Below are 19,902 nucleotides of genomic sequence, written 5' to 3'. Positions count from 1 at the left end.
ACTGGTCATGAGGCTGTTGCTAGGGTCCTGATGAGAAAGATGGAGCTCTGAACTAAGGTGGTGGAGAAGGGAGAAGGGTGAACACTTTAACAAGTTACCAAAGGCTGATAGAATGGGAGTCATGGAGACTAGATGTCAGGTATAAGGAAGTGGATGGAATCAAGGACCATCCCTGGCTTCCTATTTGGACAGTTCATGGATAATTGTGGAAGTCACTGACATGGGAATACAAGGAATCAGAAAGGGAAATATAATACATTCAAGAGAGTTCTATGCTTCCTAGAATTCATCAGACCACAAACCACCATTATTATCAAAAATAATAATCATGTGTGAGTGATTGTGTGAAGTGCCAGAGATATATAGATAGCTAAAACATAATCCTTTTCTGAAAGAGGTTTCGCATCAGGCTAGGTTGTTAAGTTGTGTACATACATAGATAAAAATGTGTGGCAGGCACACAAAGTGCCAAAAGGTGGTTTGGGTAATAAATTTTCTAGGCACTCAAAACCTACTTCTCTACCCTTATTTTCACTTCCTGAGAAGCTCTAAGCTCCAGCTAAATTAAAGTTTTGTATTCCTTATTCTTGGCTACCTCTAAATTTTTGTATTGCTTATTCTTTGGTTACCCCTAAATTTTTCTATCTCCATATCTTGTTTTTAATATGCTTTCTCTGCCTATGTAGGTCTTTGTTTTTTAAAACCCTATTCAGTTCTCAAATTTTAGGTCAAAATACAAATCCTTCTCTCGTTCCCCCAATCAGAAACGAACCTTTATGAAGCTCTGTATTTGTACCGTTTTATTGAACTTTTTACCCAGGCTGTATTATAGTTATTTTAGCACATGTCTTACATCATTCATCTTGCTCCCTGCCCCCATCCCCCCCACCATGCTCAGTTTCTTGTACTGAAACCACATCTCATCCAGCTTACCCATATTTGCATCCCTTGTAATGCCTTAGCTGTCAATACATGTATGTGTTTTCAACTTACTAGTGGGCTTGAAGTGTCAGAAACAAGGGGTAATGATCAGCATATAAGATGACACTTGAAAATTATACTTTCTCAATCTCCTGGCATGCTAATATGTAAATTGAATACAGTTTACTCTTGGGGACAAGTATATTAGGCACTGTACGATCAGGCCACTCAAGATGGTTGTTTTCTTGCTCTCTGTACATCTGCTCCACCAATCCTGCTTCTCTCACATGAATATCCAATCCCCTTAATTATAGGGCCTAATTAGTAACTGCCTACGTGCTCACCCCCTGCCCCAGCTGCTGATTTCCCTGGTAACTGAGCCAACGTGACGTCAGTTCCCCTATAAATGGTAGCTTCTTTCTCTGCCTGCCCCGCCCTACCCGGTAGTGAAGGACGCTGCCACGGCCTGCCTGCCCGCCCGCCTGCCCTCTGCTGTAAGTAGTGGAGTGTCGCTCCAGGACCTTTTGCTTAAGAGTCCCCGTCCAGTAAACCACTGAGTCTCTGTTGCTGTCTCCAGGCTCTTTGGTCCCAAGGCTGGGCAGCTATAAGGCTTGCAGGCCTGCGAAGTGCAGCCCAACAACTGGTGAGCCAACCAGGAGGCCGAGAAAACTCCCGTGAGTGCCGAGATGTTGGAAAATAAGGCTGGGGTATGGAAAGTTGCAGAGGTGATCCTGAGGAGGCCGTCCACTAGCACGTGGGGCTCTGTGGCAGCTGACTGCCATGGGAGATGTCTTTCTCTTCCGTCATACTGATGACATCCTGTTAACCTTAGAGCCTTCTTCCGGTGTGAAAGTAGCAGCCCCGTGCTCGTGGCTCATCTGACTGCATGGGGATGGCTGGTGAATACAGACAAAGTGTAAGAACCTGGATTATCTATCAAATACTTGGATGTTAGCTGGTCGGGTAAGAGGAGCATACCCCCGACCCACCACCCCTAAACAACTACAGACACAGGCTTTAGGGGTGTCACCTCGGGACAGGCTTGTCAGTTGGAGGTGGCCAGTTCACCAGAGGGTTTGGCTGGGGCCTGTGGCAACGGCAGAATGTCTTTGGCTTCTGGTCCAGTCTGTGGAAGGGGGCAGAGCAACAGTATTGTTTCTTGGAACAACAGCTGTGTGCAGTCTACAGTGCATTACAACAGGTGGAAGCCATTACTCGAGGTCTACGGAGTCGTAGAGTAATGCAAAAAAACCCCACTTTAGGGGCTTCCCTGGTGGCACAGTGGTTAAGAATCCGCCTGCCAATGCAAGGGACACGGGTTCGAGCCCTGGTCCGAGAAGATCCCACATGCCGCGGAGCAACTAAGCCTGTGCGCCACAACTACAGAAGCCTGCGCACCTACAGCCCGTGCTCCGCAACAAGAGAAGCCACTGTGATGAGAAGCCCATGCACCGCAACGAAGAGTAGCCCCCGCTCGCCTCAACCAGAGAGAAGCCTGCGTGCAGCAACGAAGATCCAACGCGGCCAAAAAAAAAAACAAAAACCCTACTTTACTGGTCATGAAGTTCAGGAATGGGCCGATACAAATGCCATACACTGACATTTCCCCCTGCCCTACAGCCCCTGTGCTGCCGGGCTAATTGAAAGGATGACGGGACTACTCAGCAACTGAAACAGAAAAATCTTCCAACATGAGGACATGTCCCAGGAGCAATCGTCCCAGTGCCGACGCCCTGTTAACCCAGAGGCAACTAGTCAACACAATCCAAGTTCAACTGTCGACCACCTAACGACTGCTGCCAAACGGACTGCTGCCAAACGGTTGGTCAGGACAATAACTTGCTTTTGCTCTTGACACAGGATCTATCCCCAGGGGAACACATCATAAATGACCCTAGGACTGGCAGGTAAGTCCCCAGTGGTTTGGGTTTGCTGCCTCGTGGGGAAGAGGATTAGAAAGGGATTTACAGATCTCACCTGTCTTCTACCCAGCCCCACCTAAAACTCCTAAGGTAATTAATCCAGGCCCCCTCCTGGAGAAAGGCACCATCATATTAACCCTGTGGCCCATTGCTACACGCCTCTCCAGTACTCGGCACTGGCTGTGGGGACCGAGGATGGAGAGGTGGTGTGGTACTGCAGGCCAGGACGAAAACCACACGCAGGGGCGATGTGATCTCGGCGTGCTCTTACTGCTTGTATTTTGCTTAATAGTCACGATCTCCCCTGTATTGTGCCTGTTAAACGTCTTCCCTTCCCTCCTTAGTCTAAGTGGAGGGGATCTGTGGACTGGGTGACAGTGGTGGCCTCACTGTGAAGTGAGTTTGATTGGGTCCCTGTCACGAGAGGACATCGTCATCCTCGTCTGGACTTCCATGAAAAATTGACCTGACAAGCGCCTGGCTCCAAAGTTTGCCCACCTCTTGGACTCGTGATACTCTTTAGCCGCTGGTGTCTGTATTGCATGTGTGGTATTTGGTTGGAGTGTGCCTCTGTATACCTGCCCCGAGGGATATCACGGAAAATGGGCAGGTCAAGATCGTAAGGGTCCTGCAGGGTGTGTAGGAGTGGAGTGTATCGTCAGGCCATTCAAGATGGCTGCTCCCTTGCTCTCTGTACATCCCCTGCTCGAGCAGGCTCTGCTTCTCTCAGGTGACTCTCCAATCCTCTTAATTATAGAGCTTAAATAGTACCTGCCTATGTGTTTGCTCCCTGCCCCAGCTGCTGGTTCCCCTGGTAACTGAGCCAACCTGATGTCAATTCCCCTTATAAATGGTAGCCTCCTTCTCCCCCAAGTTGCAAAGCTTGCTGTCATGTCCTGCCTACCATCTGCTGTAAAACGTGGGATATTGCTCCAGGACCTTTTGCTTAAGATACCCTCTCCAGTAAACCATGGATGTTTCCACCGCTGTCTCCAGGCCATTTTTTTTGGTCTCAAGGCTCGCAGGCCTGCAAGGTGCAGCCCAACAGGCATACAGTGTAGTTACTAACTTAAACCTAGCAGAATATGTAAAACCTAAAAGTGGTACAAGGAGTAGAGTGTTAGACGCAATGATAACCACTCACCTCTAGTTGAAATAGTTTTCACACAAATCCCACTGATGAAATGTATATATTTAAAATTTTTTTCACCCCTTTATTTTTCCTTGTGTAAAATTACCTGCAGAGTAACGAAAAACTCTTATTTGTGACAAAGCAGCCTGTTTCTGAGTGTTGCGCTCTTGAGTAGGACTGGTCACCTCTTAGGGAACAAACAAGCCTTCCTATGGAATAAATTTATTCTTAATAGCAACTTGACGCTTGAAGAATTTGTAGGAAAGAAAAATACTCAAGGCTGCAAATAAGACTACTTAAATAAAGGTTGGCTTTTGATTACCTGAAAGGCATAGCTATTAATCCTTTACAAAGCACAGATTTTATTTGTTCATGTCCATTGAGGTGACTTTTTTGTGGATGTTTCCATGGAAAATTTTCAGCAGTTCTTTTGATGCCATGTGTTAATTGAAGTCCACATTGATTGCTCTTGATTTCTCGGAATCTTTTATGTCCTGATATGTAAAGGGGGCTCCAAAATTTCTTAATGGGAGAACTTTAGACAACAACCAGACAACAGTCTTCCTGGCTGAGAGGAAGGGCAGTGGAACATGCTGCTGCATTTGCCTCCCAAGCTTACTGTACTTACATGGATTGTATTTAGGGTGTCTTTGGACATTGATCTTCTTCAAGTCAAATAGACAAGAAAAAAAGGCCACAGTCAATAGTAGAGCTGTATTAATTTAAATGTCTTTGTTACTTTTATATTTTTCTAGGTCTTAGAAGACCGTCTTCAAAAACCCAAAATGAAGTTCACACTTACACGCTGGTGCTTGACCCTCTTCATCTTTCTGAATGTAAGTGAAACAAAGTTATTTTAAGCTATGTTAATCAAGAATGCTGAAGTAGTATGATGATTGGGCATTTGCAAGGGTAGACATTGTTCTCCAGAAACCAAACTATAATTTTCTTTAATGTTTTGTTAACAAATCTCCTCTTAATATTATTCAAGGAAAACTTATTAACATTTCATACATGTTAACTTAATTTTAAGGGAATTTACATTTTGTAATGTTATATGTCAAAGTTTATGGGAATGATTGCTAATGTAGCCCTTCTGTACCTGTTTGAATGAGGATAGTTTATTTTATTATGTAAGACTGTCATGTTATTTTAATCTTCAGATAAAGTACAGTATAATTTGCTAAAAGTAATCCAGTAGTTGGAAATGTAGGTACCTTCATGCTGTTCGAAATAAATCTTAAACAAGAATATTGTAGAAACTACTGGAATATTTTATTTCATCTGTAAATGTCTAAGCCTTATGTCATATTCTATAGATGCAGAAATATTGGTATATTTTATTCATACTGATATTGTTATTCATCTCAAATGAAATCCTATGTGATCAACTATATGTAAATATTTTTAAATTTTATTTCATAAAGCATATAACTAGACATAGATAGAAGAAATGATAAAGTAACTACTAGATAATAAGAAAGTTTGAATATTATCCAGTCACCATTTTTTGTTTTTTGTTTTTTTACAAAGACTATATAAATTTTGGTATGTTTTTAAAAAAAAAAAAAAAAAAGTAGGTCACTTTTTCCAAAACTCTTACCCTAATACATTTTAAAATTCAAAGACTGAAAGAATTTCATATATTTGCATGAGCATGACAGGTGTCTTATGGTTTGTGGGCATTTTTTTTTTTTTACTAGCAAACATGATTGCATAGGGTACTTAAATGGCTTTGTGCTCTCTTCACTAACATAAATTTTGCTTCTGTCTGTGTTTGGATTACCTATTGGATTTGGAGGATTTGTCCATAAAAAATTCGATACACCAGTTTCCTTCTAAAATACTCATTATGTTCCACATTGATGCTCTCTAGAGAAAAGGAAGTTTTTAAATGACGTTGACTTTATTCTAAAATGTCACTTCTTAGATACATTACTAACCACTACCAATATATTTACTGAATTCTACCTATCTGATTTCCAAATGGCCTTTAAAATATCAGTTTGTGTCACCGCATTCCATTAGCCTCATCTACTTTTACCAAAACTACCCACTCCCTTTCTCTTCTTACCTGCAGTAATACAATAGGCTTAGAACAGTGCTTGGCACTTAGTGAGTGCTAAAAAGATGGTAGTGATTACAATGACAACAATGATGAAGACATAATGCTTCTCAGAAGAACCTACTTTATGTTGTTGTTGTTGACTTAGCCGTATTCCCCTATTTGTGTTGAGTTTATGATAATACACGGCAGTTTTGTTTATATAATGCTCAGGTAGAAAGGACACAGGACACCAGGCAGGCATCTGATCCTACCTGGAAGAAGAAGGGCTAACACTTTACAAAGCTCTATTTTATCCTTTGTTATTTTGAAAGGTACGAGTAACTGAAAGCTACAAATAATCTGAACATAGACATTATCATGATTAAGAATGGTGACGTGGAAAGTTGTTTACATCAGCTTGTGGATTCTGGATTCATAGTCCTGTTAGAGCAGTTGTGTCTGGGGCAATCAATAGGAATGTCTCCCTTCAACCCAGTAGCATGGATCCCCACATTCAGTAGGTTTGGACCATTCCTCAAAGTTCTACACAGAACAGCTCTCTACTTGTTCTGTCTCTGTACTTCTAGAAACCACCTGTAACACACAAGGAGGCTGATTGTCTTACATCAAAGTAGGAATTGCTTAAACACACGGCCATTCAAATAGATTGCTTTACTTCTGGACCCCATGATTGGTGTGGATGAAACTTTCTAGAATGTAAGCTCCATGAGGGCAGGGACCTTGCCAGTTTTGTTCACTGCTGAATCTTCAGAACCTAGAACAGTGCCTGGCATGTGGGAGGCACTCAAAGTATTAACTGAAAGAACAGTGATGTTTCGGCTGCGGACTACAGCTGTCAGTGGCAGCTTGGTGGTCGTATGTGTGGCGCCATCTACTGGAGCCTTTAGGAGTGACATCGCATATACGGCGGCTAAACTGCTACATAGGACAACAATTAAGAGGTGGTTTTTGTTTGATTTTGGAAGAATCATGCAAGATGGCTTGAATGCAAAACTTTGAATTTCAATCTTTATTCAGAAAAGCAACATGCCCTTAATGTCTCATTTCTATCTGCATGTGAGCATAAAATTATATATTTACATTCCACAAATACATAGAATAAACATAACACTTATGATAAGTGGAATGTTGTTTTTCACATTGCTTGGTGGTTTAATCACTACTGCTTCTATTTTACCTCTTTACTGCTGAAAATTATACCACCTCACTAGCAATTTTTAACTAAGAAATAATCAGCATAAAGTTAATGATCAATGAACTTTATGAAATTTACATGTTATTTTAAGCAGTAGTAATTTCATGATCAGAATTATATAGATGTAATGGCTATATATTTATATCTACATATATCTGTATGTTATATACATATATAACAGAATGCCTCAATGTATATTTTATTTTCCGAAGAAGATCACTGAAACATTCAGCTACCACTGGAAAAATTGCACCGTCAATGCTCAAACATGACCCAGACCAGGAGCGGCCTCAGATTATTATGCCTCTTCTAAGGACAGAAGTTCTGCTTCCTCATTCCCTCAGTGTTGAAACAATCTCTGCTGGACCAGGTTACAGGAAGTTCACTGGAGTTTTGTTTCAACATTGAAGGAATGATAAGATCGATGCGACTGTCATCTACATGAACTACACCTACTTTTTCAGATGGTCATATCTCCGCTATTACTGGTGTTAAAACTGCATTAAACCAAATAACGTTGTCATTGAAAATACAAGTATAGGGTTTCCACTTGGCTATTCTTGCACATACTGCCTCCCCATGGGCTCCATGAATTTCCAACTAACACAGGAACATTTAATTGGTTTCTTAGTCCATTTAAAAGTAGAATTCAGAATGTTACTTCTGGAAAGAATGTCAAACTTAAGCAAAGTAGTTCCTAATGTCTAAAATATCTAATAAGTGACAGAAAAGATTTATATATAACATCATATTACATCTTCTAATTTGATTTGAAGGTGGTGGGAAAATGACCCAGAAATAATAATATCAAATGATGATTTTCATATCAACTCAAGATTCTAAGAATAGAGCCACAAAGAATCAAGTAGATGCATAAGCTGAACCAATCATTTGTATCTTATTGTGAGGACACTGTAATCAATTAAAGATCGTGGTTACATGATCTTTAGTCAAATTATTAAAACACTCATTCATACAAATGTAGGCTAATAAAATCCAAAAAGAAGCTTTTACATGAAATCTCTTCAAAATACTTTTCCTTACTCCCAAACCATCTCTCAATTCCTAATGGAATATCTGAGCATTTAATGATTGATAATTCTTTACCTTTCACAGTTTCTGGTGTCTGGAAATATTTATAGTGTTGGTTTTTCTTGCTGGACTGTAAGTTCCACGAGGGCAGGATCTGTGCTTGTTTTACTCAGCACCGTATCCTCAGCATCTAGCTCAATACTTGGCTCATCAAGTTCAATGACTATTTGCTGACTGACTGATCTTAAAACCAGTGGGAAAGGGGTCATATTACAACATAATGTTGTTCAGCTACATTGGTAAAGGATTTGTACACCTTTAATAATCTTTGTCGGTTCATTAATTTCTTCTGTCACAAATTCTAGAGGCATTAAAATTAGAAATAATCCTAACACTTAGAGTAGTGTCAAATATATTCACAATAACTATTCATCTACAGTTATAACAGTAATATTATAACAATAAGTATTCACCCTCTTCTGTTTGCAAGTGATTTCTACTCAGGTGACTTGTTGGCACCTCCAAATCTAGTCCAAAAGAGAACTTACCTTCTCCCCCGAGTAAGGTTTTCCTTTCTTAATGTCTTCTCTTTCTCAGGATGCTACCATTTTCTTTTCTAGTCATATAGGCTAAAATATCTGGGCTATTTGACTCTTACTGTTCTCCATTCCTTATATTCAAATATACCTCGGTGCTTTTATTATTTGAGAAAGTGCTGAGTTGCTCTTTCTTGTTCCATCTTAAGATGATCTATTCCCTGCCTTCAGCTGCCTGGCTGGCCTCCTCAGCACTAATCTGTGGACATCTGATGCCTACCACATGAATCTTATTAACATTCTCCTTTCTCAACCTTCACTGGTCAAAAAAACTGCAAGACAGCTTTATTTCATCATGTTTTTAAAATATTTGCTAAAATATATTGAGCCTTTCATGCCCCAGACGTTTTGTATTTGTTCTCACAGGGCCCTGTATTATCTGATTTTCCTTGATTTCATATCTTACCCTCAAATATGCTCCCCTCGAGGCAGTATGGTTTCAGTACAGCATTTCACACATACCGTTTCCTTCCCCTGGACTTACCTGCATACCTTTCCTGCCATCCACAAAGCCTTCCCTCTCCTCTCTGCCTATGCAACGGTACATATACTCAAGATCCAATTCAAATTCTACCTTGTATCTGTAGTCATTCCCAACTATTCTTGCCCTATGCTCTCTCTCTACTCTGAATTTTTATTGTTTAATGCTCTGTACAATTTAGCCTTTAGTGATAGGCTGTCTCATAGGACAGGATTCCCTGTCTACACAATGAGATACACTGGAAAACAGTGAGGCTCTACCATGAATATCCTGGGGTATACAGGTCAACTTAATAAAGATGTTTATTTTAGAGACTGTGGAGAATAGAGAAAGGTACATAACACTATTTCTGCTATCAGTACATTGGGGACACTTCAGTCTTAGAATAATTTAAACAAAATAAGCCCAATTAAAAGTGTGTCAACAGGTGTAATAGAAAACAAGGAGAATTTCTAACTTCAGAAAAAGTCAATGCAGGCTGAAGCTTGCAAGTCTTCTCCAAAAAACTCTGTACAGAACATGGATATAAAAAAATCAGATTCAAGCACTGCTAAAAACATCAGAGCCACAAAAGAAATTAAAATCTATCTAAACACAACTTAAGACAATTTGTCAGACATTCATCTTTTCAGATACATACACACACACACAACTTAGATTAATGGGACCTATGATGGTAGTGAAAACTAACAGACTGACAAACCTAATGTCAGTCTGCACTGAAAATTCAAAAGCTCTAAGAGAAATATTTAAGATTTACATTGATTTTCAGCAGTGAAAATGATACCTTGTATAGGTCATCTGCTGATGAAACCAATTTAAAGAGATTAAGGCCAATTACCTAAAGCAGACTATTTCAGAAGAACAGATTTTATTCTATGGAATAAAGGGTAAATTTTGGGCAGTGTGTGCAATCTAAGTACAAACATATCAGCTGAAAGAATCCAATTAAAACGTATTTATTGCACTAATATAGCTACTTTAAATAACATGATTCGTGATTCTTAGGAGTTCCAAACAAAGCAGAGTTGATTTAATATTCATATTTTGGAAATCAGGTTATTTACTTTGTTTACTTCTAAACTTTACACTGATAAAATTAAAACAATCTTGTAAAGAGGTGTATGAGTTTGTGTGGGTGCTATACATTTTCAAGAGTGAATAGAATGAAGGCAAATAGGAAAATTTTAGGTAGAATTTATAGATGAAATGTAAATACACTTTTTAATTATAAAGCAAAAATATTCCACATGGAGACCATGCATAATTGTTGCTTATAGAAGGAAAAATAAATGTTTTCATACTTTTTGATGGTTTCATTATGTATTCACCCATCTCTACTCCCCATAAGTAACTCAGTTCCCTTTCTAATACAGCGCCCAATTCCAGTTCTTCCTGCCACTTCAGAGGTCACCCACCCTCCAACAATAGAGCCGGAGCCATTTCTCTACCTTTTAGGAAAGCAGAGGCTGTTGGAGGCACAGCACAGATGCTATGACCGAATGCAAAAGTTACCCCCATACCAAGGAGAAGGTAAAAAGAAGGACGTATGTGAGTGTGTGTTTCAAACATCAAGAATGCAAAAGTTACCCCCATTACCAAGGAGAAGGTAAAAAGAAGGCTGTATGTGAATGTGTGTTTCAAACATCAAGAAAGGCTTATTTTCTTTTGTGGGTGAATATGTGTCGACTAATTTTAATTTAATATGCCAATAGTTTTAACAGTGGCTTTCATACCGTGGTATGTTTGTGTATTTCATACAGCAAACATGCCTAGTTTCTTTGCTCAAGTTCACCTGACTGCTTTTTGGCTAATATCTGCATTTACGACAAAATTACTACAATAGCCCAGTATTCACCCATGGCAAGCAGGAACAATACAGGACTATGTGAGGGAGAGGAAGTAGAGAATGACAGGAAGAGAGCTGGAAAATAGTGGGCAGAGAATTAGCCTGAGGCAGAGCCTATCAAAACTCTGTCTTGCTTAGGTTAATTAGGTAGTATCTTCCCTTACCTGCCAATTGGGTGGCAACTCATGCTAATCCTTCTCCTTTTCTACCCCCAGTTCCCAGAGGAATTAGAAAAAGATACCTCCTAGGCAGACATTGTTTATCTATCACCTTCTCTAGAATGCTCTGTGTGACTGCCCAGATATTCTTAGCGCCAAGCATATTCTGTTAGCTACAGAGGGCCCAGGGGAAAACAAAAGAGAGGATGTGATGACCAGGCATTGCTACATTCATTTAAATTCTCTCCCCTGACCCCTAAAGCACTTGAAAAGACCCAGCAAGATCTTTTACACCCTCCTGTAGTCTAAGACAACACTGCTTCATAGGGGGAAAATTAGTTGAATATACTCTATTTACGACACATGTTTGCCATCAAACAGTTAAGGTTTTAATTTGTAGTTCCTATTTTTAGCATTTTCCTTCAAACAAAAAAGTGAGTCAGTTGAAAGACACATGTCATTCTTCTGTCTGCAGTGGTTTCAGTGTTTAAGAACCTGAAAAGGCATTATATGTAACTCTGCCCAAAGGAGAAACCCTTTCTCTGAAGCTAAGTGAAACAACAGAAACACAAAATTGATATTTTCAGAAACTTGAGTGAGTGCAGTCTCCTTCGCTTTGGTCTTAGTCATCTTGGGAGGATGAACTTTTGTGCTACGATCATTATTTAAAACTTTTTTTTTTTTTTTTTTTTTTGAGAACTGCCTTCAAAGCCTGAAGCTCATTCTTTTGAATAGCTTTATGTTTTAGGGTAGATTTAATTTTTTTCAAACAAAAAATATTCCTTTATTTGAAATTGAGAATTTACACCAGGCTTCTATGCAGTGAAACACCTTAAATGCAGTTATTCTTTCACCTAATCCTCTCCGTCCATCTCCCATACATTTACTACACATTTCCACTTGGCCATTTCACAAGTACAATATTTTCAAATCCCACCGTTACCTTACTCATGAACTCATCCCTCCTGGATTCTCACTTCTGTATGTGACACCACCAGTGAGCCATTTACTCAGGATTAATATTTATGAGTCATCCTTGTATTTTCCCGTTTTACATCCACACCCCGTTAATTACATTTCATTAATATTCCTAAATACACTAATAGTGCCTTATTTGAGACATTTAATATCTCTTACCTGGATGGTTACAATAGTCACCTAGTTTGTCTCTCTTTGTTAATCTTATCCTTAAAAACCCTCTTATTCTCACTAAAATCTAGATTTGTTCGTGTCATTCCCAATGGTTCCACCTTGCCTACAGGAAAAAAAAAACCCCAAACTCCTTAGGATGGCATTTAAGACACCTCATAATCTGACCCCAGCCTCACACTAGTAGCAATAAGAAGGTGTATGAAAAAGTAGATACTTTTACAATTGTACTAAAAGTTTCCCCCTTCAAGAGTAGATTTAATATTTGAAAGCAGTGAGAAACCACTTGGAGCCAATGTTGAAGAATACATAAAGTGATCAGACTAAGCATTATTTTAGTCAGTAATGGTGTGATTCTAAAGTAATAAGACTGTTTTTATATGTAGGCCATTAACTGGCTGCAAATGCATCTCCTGAACAAGTGCTTCACCCTTGGATTAACAATAGAACTACCTAAGGCAACCACTTTGAAGGTTAATGGTTAGTAGGCTACAAATGTTCCAAAGCCTTTTATCCAGGGGTAACATTGCATATACTATCACAAGAGTTTTTTCATAGCGTTTCTGGAGATATTTTAAAGGAAAGATTTTGGAGGAAAGATTCCATACAGATGACAAATATGCCTTTTGAGGAACAAATGGAGAATGTCCTACAAAAAAAAAAAAAAAAAAAAGGAAATTCCTTGGTACTTGGAAAAGTTAATACCTTTATTTTGTTGCTGCTGCTGCTACTATTGTTTCAATATTTCCATGTCCAAGTGGAGAGTCCCAGAATAACTGTCTATGCACTGTTAAATCCTGCTGAGGATTCTCCAGTTTTTGACAACTGTAATATAATTTCTTTCTAAATGGCCAGGTCTGTATTGCAACCGTACCTGGGATGGATGGTCCTGCTGGGATGACACACCGGCTGGAGTGCTCGCCCAACAGCACTGCCCAGATTATTTTCCGGACTTTGATGTAGCAGGTAGAGTATTTATTTTTATTTTATATTTTGCTATGAATCTTTTAGCGTTTTTCTAGTTCTGAAAAGAAAATCAGATACAAAATATACTACCAAGTCATATTCTATGCAGTTTAGCACATTCTGAAGAATTTCCATAAATGAAATATTACCCAGTTGTACAAAGATTGCAAGCTGCCCTTATTTTTTAAGTCACATTGCTGATCACTTATGCCCCTTAGTCATAAATTATATTAAATGTTAGATAAAAATGAAAATTTTATATATTTTAAATATTTAAAATTAAATTTTAATAAAAAATATTTCTAAAACTGAACAGTTTTATTTAAATGTGTAGTTTTAAAATTTTTTCAGTTGTCTCACATTTGATGACTTATGCAAATGCTTGATATAGAGTTTGTGCGTACTGGGCTGGTAGAACAAGCATAATGGAAATTTGATGTAACCTTGAAAATTATATAAAACTGTCATGTGCAGGGAAGATAAATCAGAAGGTGGTAACTCTAGACATTTACCAGATTTCTGCTCCAACAGTAGATTATTAAAATATGCTCAGTAGCCTGTGCTCCGCAACAAGAGAGGCCGCGGTAGTGAGAGGCCCGCGCACCGCGATGAAGAGTGGCCCCCACTTGCCACAACTAGAGAAAGCCCTTGCACAGAAACGAAGACCCAACACAGCAAAAATAAATAAATAAATAAATAAATTAAAATCACATGGAAGCTAGCAAACAACAACAACAAAAAATTAAAAAAAAAAAAAAATATTAAAATATGCTCAGTAAATAAGACCGGTACTATTAAAATGGATTGCACTAACCCAGCTGTGTGGCCAGCCCAACATGAACAGCCAACAGATGTGTGTTAAGTGAATTTGGTGTTACTTTTATAACTAAAGTTAATTAGTAACACGGGAATATTTTCATTGAATATCATTTTTTAACTTTGCAAAACATTTTCATATATAGTATCTCATTTTATACTCACATAATATTTGACATAAAACCACAAGTGAACCCAAGTCTCCTGAGCTCTTACCTATCCCTTTCTTTCTAAGTAAGTGCAACAGTCTTGGAAAAGCATTTGAGAAGTAATATTTCTAAGTCACTGTACAAACTTATGCAGGTTGAAGTACTTTCAGAACTTTCAAGGCAGAACATCGTTTTCCTTCAGGCCTCAGTCTGGCCTCACTGGTGTGGTTAGAAGTTGGGCGGGGATGCTTAGGCAGGAGTACCAGGTGCCAAGTGAAGTGAGAAGCTAGGGGCCGAAGTTATGCATCTTCGTATTCTCATCTATCCAAACAGAATGGAGGTCTGGAATCCAAGATGCTCAGTGGTGAGTGGTCAGGAGCCAAGGCAAAAGGATGTATGAGAAGTAGGTATGAGGTTGTACAACAGCCTCAATTCAGAGATTAGACACTTGGGGCTGGGAAATGGGATTGGATAGCTGCTAGTACTAAGTGATTCTCAACTTGGCTGAGAAGCTGGGGAGCTTTAAAAAATAATCCTGATCCCTGGTACCACCCCAGATATTCTGATTTAATTAGTTTGGAGTGCAACCTGGACATCAAGATGTTTAAATGTTCTGCTTGTGACTAAATTGCGCAGCCAAGGTGAAACTGTGTTAAACAATAAAGTCCAGATCAGAAAGTGGCTGGTATCAGTGAAGCCCAGCCAGTGCACTCAGTAGCTCTTCCAGTAAGAGGCAGAGCACAACATCCGATGAGACTGATACAGGCCATAGAGGAAAGAGGGTCCCTGAGGAATAAAAGGTAGTAGCTGCCCAGCTCCAGGAACTGTAGGTATCAGGGCCAGAGAAGTTCCGTTCTAGGAGACTGGATAGAAAATCTGTCCCATTGAAATAAACCTGGGATTAAAATACTTAAAAAGGAATATAATCTTCATTACAAAGGAGATCCTGATGCTGAAACTAAGTGGGTCCAGCTACAGACACATTGCCTAAGTCCCTGTTAAGGGGTGAGATTTGTTCCCGAGAGTACAGCGAGCCTGAGCCTGCAGGAAGCGTTCAGGTGGCTCTAGATGTTGAAACTAGAGCCACTAGTTGACTGGTGTGGGGACTGAGCTCCCGGAACACAGGTCATTCCATCTCAAGCTCCATATCTCTTCTAATAAGATGTGGAATAACAGAGCACAGTAACCCCGCCGCACCTCAGTGCTCATCTTTCTCCTCCGTCCTTCAGTGACCTCTAGGGAATGGGGCCAGGGAAGAGAGTCAGAACACCCAATTAGAGGAAGGGGACGCCAGGGTCCTGACAAGAGAGGATCTTCTTTGAATTATCTGATCTGGACTAGAGGTAGCATTTTGAAGAGAAGACTCAGTGTTTGTTTTTTTGCTTAAGAGGTTATGGAAAAAATCAACCTTCTCTTTCAGATTTTTCCAAGACTTGTTGGGTCAGACTTTCTACCACATTTCAGGGTTAACCAGCCCATCTGGTTACCCACTCTTATTGTCTATGAATGACGAGAGGTTATTTCCTGCAGACTGAAAGTGAGGACATCAGTTAAGATGGAAAACAGCAGTCATACAATAAAATTTATGCAAGAAAGTTTCTGGAATCCAGATTAGAGCACTTCGTCTATCCCTGAGACAATGTTTGGGAGATGCTTTTTGTGCTTCCTTCAAGAATGAGATACAAAGTGCGATCCCAGTGAGAAGAGATAATGGAAATGGGATTACAGTGGGGCACTTTTAAAACCAGCTCAGGCCAGCCACTTCTAGGAATTCTTATTTTGTTGGAAGAGTTGGGATGTGAAGAGAGAAAGGGCTTAGTGCTATGCCCTGCTCAGCACTACCTTCCTGTAAATGCTATTTGATAGTAGTCCCCCAGGTCTTTATCGACTGTTCCCAATAAATGATGCTTCATTAATCTTGATCTGACAGCCACATTAGAGGTAACATGAGTGGCACAAAGAGCTGTTCTGCAATCAAGGCTGCAAGGCCAGTTCCAAAGCAGCAGTGGGCTCTTGCCAAAGTGGCTGTAATTATTAACTAAAAGGCAAGTTTGGGGTCACAGAACAGGGATTACCAGGCATAGATCCATCTTTTCAGCCTGATTTTTAGATTCCTCTCAGCTTGGGGGCAAGTCCACTTTAAAAGAAAGGCAAACCTTAAAAATACCTATATTCAACAAATTTAAATTCTTTAGTATTTTACCATCAACCCAAGCTGTATCTTGATGATACATACAACAGTTTAATGAAATGACAGAGATTTCATTTTAAACAAAGTGCTTGGTAAAAGACAGGTAGGTAATGAAAGAGTGAATAACAGTATTGAAATTCCAAAGAGGCTGGGAGTCTGAAGGAATATGCTGGAGTATAAAAAGCAAATCCTTATTAGGATGGATTTAAGGGCAGGAGTCAAACACTCAGTCAGCAGTAACGGGACAGAGCCAAGGTGGCCAACACATGGTTGAGGACAATGATTGTCAACCCTGATACCCTTTGGGATCAGTGAGCTTCTTAAAAATGCTGGCGTCTGGCACCTCTTCAGATTAATGGAACACAAATCTCTGGGGACTGGGTTTTGAGCATCTGGAAAAAGCTCCTCGATGTGAATCTAGACGGAAGGAAGCATGCTGCCTCTTCACGGGGCAGTTCAAACTTAGACTATTTTAGAGGGAAGTGCCAATCTCAGAGCACATGCAGGGAGGCTTCAGGCTGTGAGGGGACAGCATGTGTGGTGAGAGTGAATAGCGGTGTTTGGTTTAGAAAGGGAAGTCAGAGTAGACGTAGCCTTCCGTCAAATATTGAAAGATTTGCCAGGTGGAGGATGACAGATTCTTGATAGCTGCAACAGTTAGAACCCGGAAGTGCCTAGATCCAGACTTGAGTTAAATCCAAACAAAACAATATTTCCTACAGTGCCGTCCGTGATTGGAAAGGACTTCCTCAGGAGGGACACCCTCTTCCGTAGAACACGTTACGCTATATAGCTGCATAACTTTGTAAAAACCAAATTATATTCATTTCAATAAAACAAAACTACTTTCTAACAATATGTTAAAGATAAAATGCTGCATTACAAACCACTTTTTTTTAATTGCAAGTAAGCTTAGAATGGTCGTTGACAAAGCATTAACTAAATCACTGACCAGTTTTCAACATCAATTTTTCCCTGCTGATTAGTGCTGACCCTTTGGGAAGCATTGTTGGTGTCCAATGGTGATTCTTTAAATAGTTTTTGTCCGAGGGCAGTCACAGTAAATTCGCAATTTAAAATTTTTCTACTTAACATTGAAACAGATTTACATTAAGCAATGATGATTCTAATAGGTGCTTTAAAACACCTTTTGTTTGAAAAATGTGTTTTTTCATCCATTTTAAATCATTGTTGGAGTAGACATATTACAAACAAGTCTACAATTTTCAGTTTAAATCTTGTGCTGAGTTTGGTAGTATCTGTTTCATTCATACAATGAAAAATTATGAATTTCACCCTAAAAACTGCCAAAGTTAAAATAATTTTCATACTAGCTCTTAGCATGTTGATTTGACTAACCGCAACTTCTGATAGAAAATTACTTTAAATATTATCAGATCTAAGTAATATTTCAGCAAAATAAATTTTTTAACATTGTTTCTTAGCCTTGAAAACAATGACAAATATTAGTATATGATTCTGATTTCCATATCCTTGTGCTAAAAGAAAAACACCAGAAACCATATATAAAAGGGTTTTCCATAGGTATGATAGCTCTTTGCCTTTGCCAATGAAGAACAATGCTTCAAAAATATTATCCCTATGAAATTATCAAAAATCAAAACTATGTGAGGATTGCAAACACACTGGTAAAATCTCTTTTCATATTTTACCAGTTCAGGATTGTTATATGATCTCTAAGCAATAAACGCTTTGGAGAGGTACTTTGGAGAACTAGAAAAAGTCTGAATAACTCAGAATAAGTTTGGCAAAGTAAAATGGAGATAACAATGCTTCACATGACTTTGCTGAAGCTAAATTGAAGCAATGCATATTAAAGCACCCTGTATAATGCAGGATTCGAGGTAGTCTCTATTGACTTGTATTCACGTTCAAGTTCTATAAAGTGATTAACACTTTGGAATGGCTTTTAAGCTTTCATTTATTGTTTTTCCTTCTTGCAATTTTGAGATACTAAGTTTTGTTTCATTAACAGAAAAAGTTACAAAGTACTGTGAGGAAGACGGGGTTTGGTACACGCACCCTGACAGCAACATATCCTGGTCCAACTATACTATGTGTAACGCTTTCACTCCTGAGAAAATGCAGGTAGGTTCTATTTCAAATTTCAGTATTGGGTGAGAATGCCATCCTCTATGCATGGAAATTTATGCCTAATTGTAAAACACCTGCTACCAAGACGCCAACTATTTTGTAGAAGGAAATCAGATAATGACCTGTCAATTCTAGGGACTCTATGAATTGGCACTAGAGAAAATGATGTTTTACTTCTTGGTTGGCATTCGGTCAGTGAGAGTTCTGTGAGCGTGTGGAATCAGGCCATTTATGGCAAGGGGAACGTGTCCACGGCGCAAATGATGGGATTCCCCACAGTGCCAGACATTAGGCAGCATTTCCAGGAACTGCCTTAACATCTCTTCTCCTGGAAGAGTTCCAAAACTACAGATTTCTCCACAAGTCACCAGCTAACGCTTGTGTCCCCATCCCTGTCCTGAGATGTCTATGACAGTTTTACTATCAAGCCTTGAAGGAACTCTAAGAATGGAGCTTCTCATCAGCCCACTGACACGAGTGTGGCTGTTTAGATTATTTTCAGTGGAAGTCCATTCTAACTTGTTACTTCTTGTGTCTTACTGGCTGTTAAATATTTTTACTATCTTTGCTTAGAAACATTTAAGCCAGTGGGGAGGGCCGGGGAATGGGGGGGCAGATAGTTACTGCCTTCTTCAGATGCTTCAGAAATCTGAAAAGATCATTAAGTCTACCACCAGCCTCCTCTCCCCACGGAGCTGGGAGAAACCGTTGGTCAGCGTTTAGCACACAGGGCATCTCTGCACAGCCCTGGTGGCTGCAAGAGAAACCTATTGTTTCCTTCAAAGATCCTGTATGCTCAGTTATTGCGAAGTTGGAAGCTACACGCACATCAGTGCTTTTGTTTCCTGTAAAGAAGCTTTACGAGTATAGGAATTTTTCCTTCCATTAAAAACAAAATAAACAACAATTAAAAACAAAGAAGATGAATAGATAGCTTAGAGACCAGTTGACTAGAGGGACGTCTCGTCACAGGCACAGGCTGAGGGCACCAAAGCCAGTTACCGCTTCCACAAATTGCTAAGTCACCCCTGAGAGTCAGACACATGCCTACGTCCTAGAGCTATTTATTTAATAAGGTCTGATTGAAATGACATGTCAATGAGTAAGGAATTTCCTGAATGAATGCTGATTATTTTACAGAAAAAAATTTTAACTCTTTTAA

General features: G+C 39.4%; 1 protein-coding gene across 2 annotated transcripts in view; it reads left to right on the top strand.

Annotated features, from left to right (window-relative positions):
- CALCR (calcitonin receptor) overlaps positions 1-19,902 on the top strand; it is a 136,818-nt gene that overhangs the window by 76,114 nt on the left and 40,802 nt on the right. Inside the window, exons 1-5 of one of the 2 annotated variants that reach the window (XM_059933855.1) lie at positions 2,681-2,742; positions 4,731-4,811; positions 10,724-10,880; positions 13,359-13,469; positions 18,622-18,734. In XM_059933855.1, the coding sequence (XP_059789838.1) occupies positions 4,761-4,811; positions 10,724-10,880; positions 13,359-13,469; positions 18,622-18,734 (432 nt within the window). In that variant the 5' untranslated portion in view covers positions 2,681-2,742; positions 4,731-4,760. Of the gene's footprint in view, positions 1-2,680; positions 2,743-4,730; positions 4,812-10,723; positions 10,881-13,358; positions 13,470-18,621; positions 18,735-19,902 lie in introns of those variants that run through there. The other variant, XM_059933854.1, reaches the window with a different exon arrangement.

The sequence above is a fragment of the Balaenoptera ricei genome, chromosome 9, assembly GCF_028023285.1.
Source record: "Balaenoptera ricei isolate mBalRic1 chromosome 9, mBalRic1.hap2, whole genome shotgun sequence".
NCBI lineage: Eukaryota > Metazoa > Chordata > Mammalia > Artiodactyla > Balaenopteridae > Balaenoptera > Balaenoptera ricei.
The sequence above is the reverse complement of the archived record's forward strand: the minus strand, read 5'-3'. Positions and strand labels throughout refer to the sequence as shown.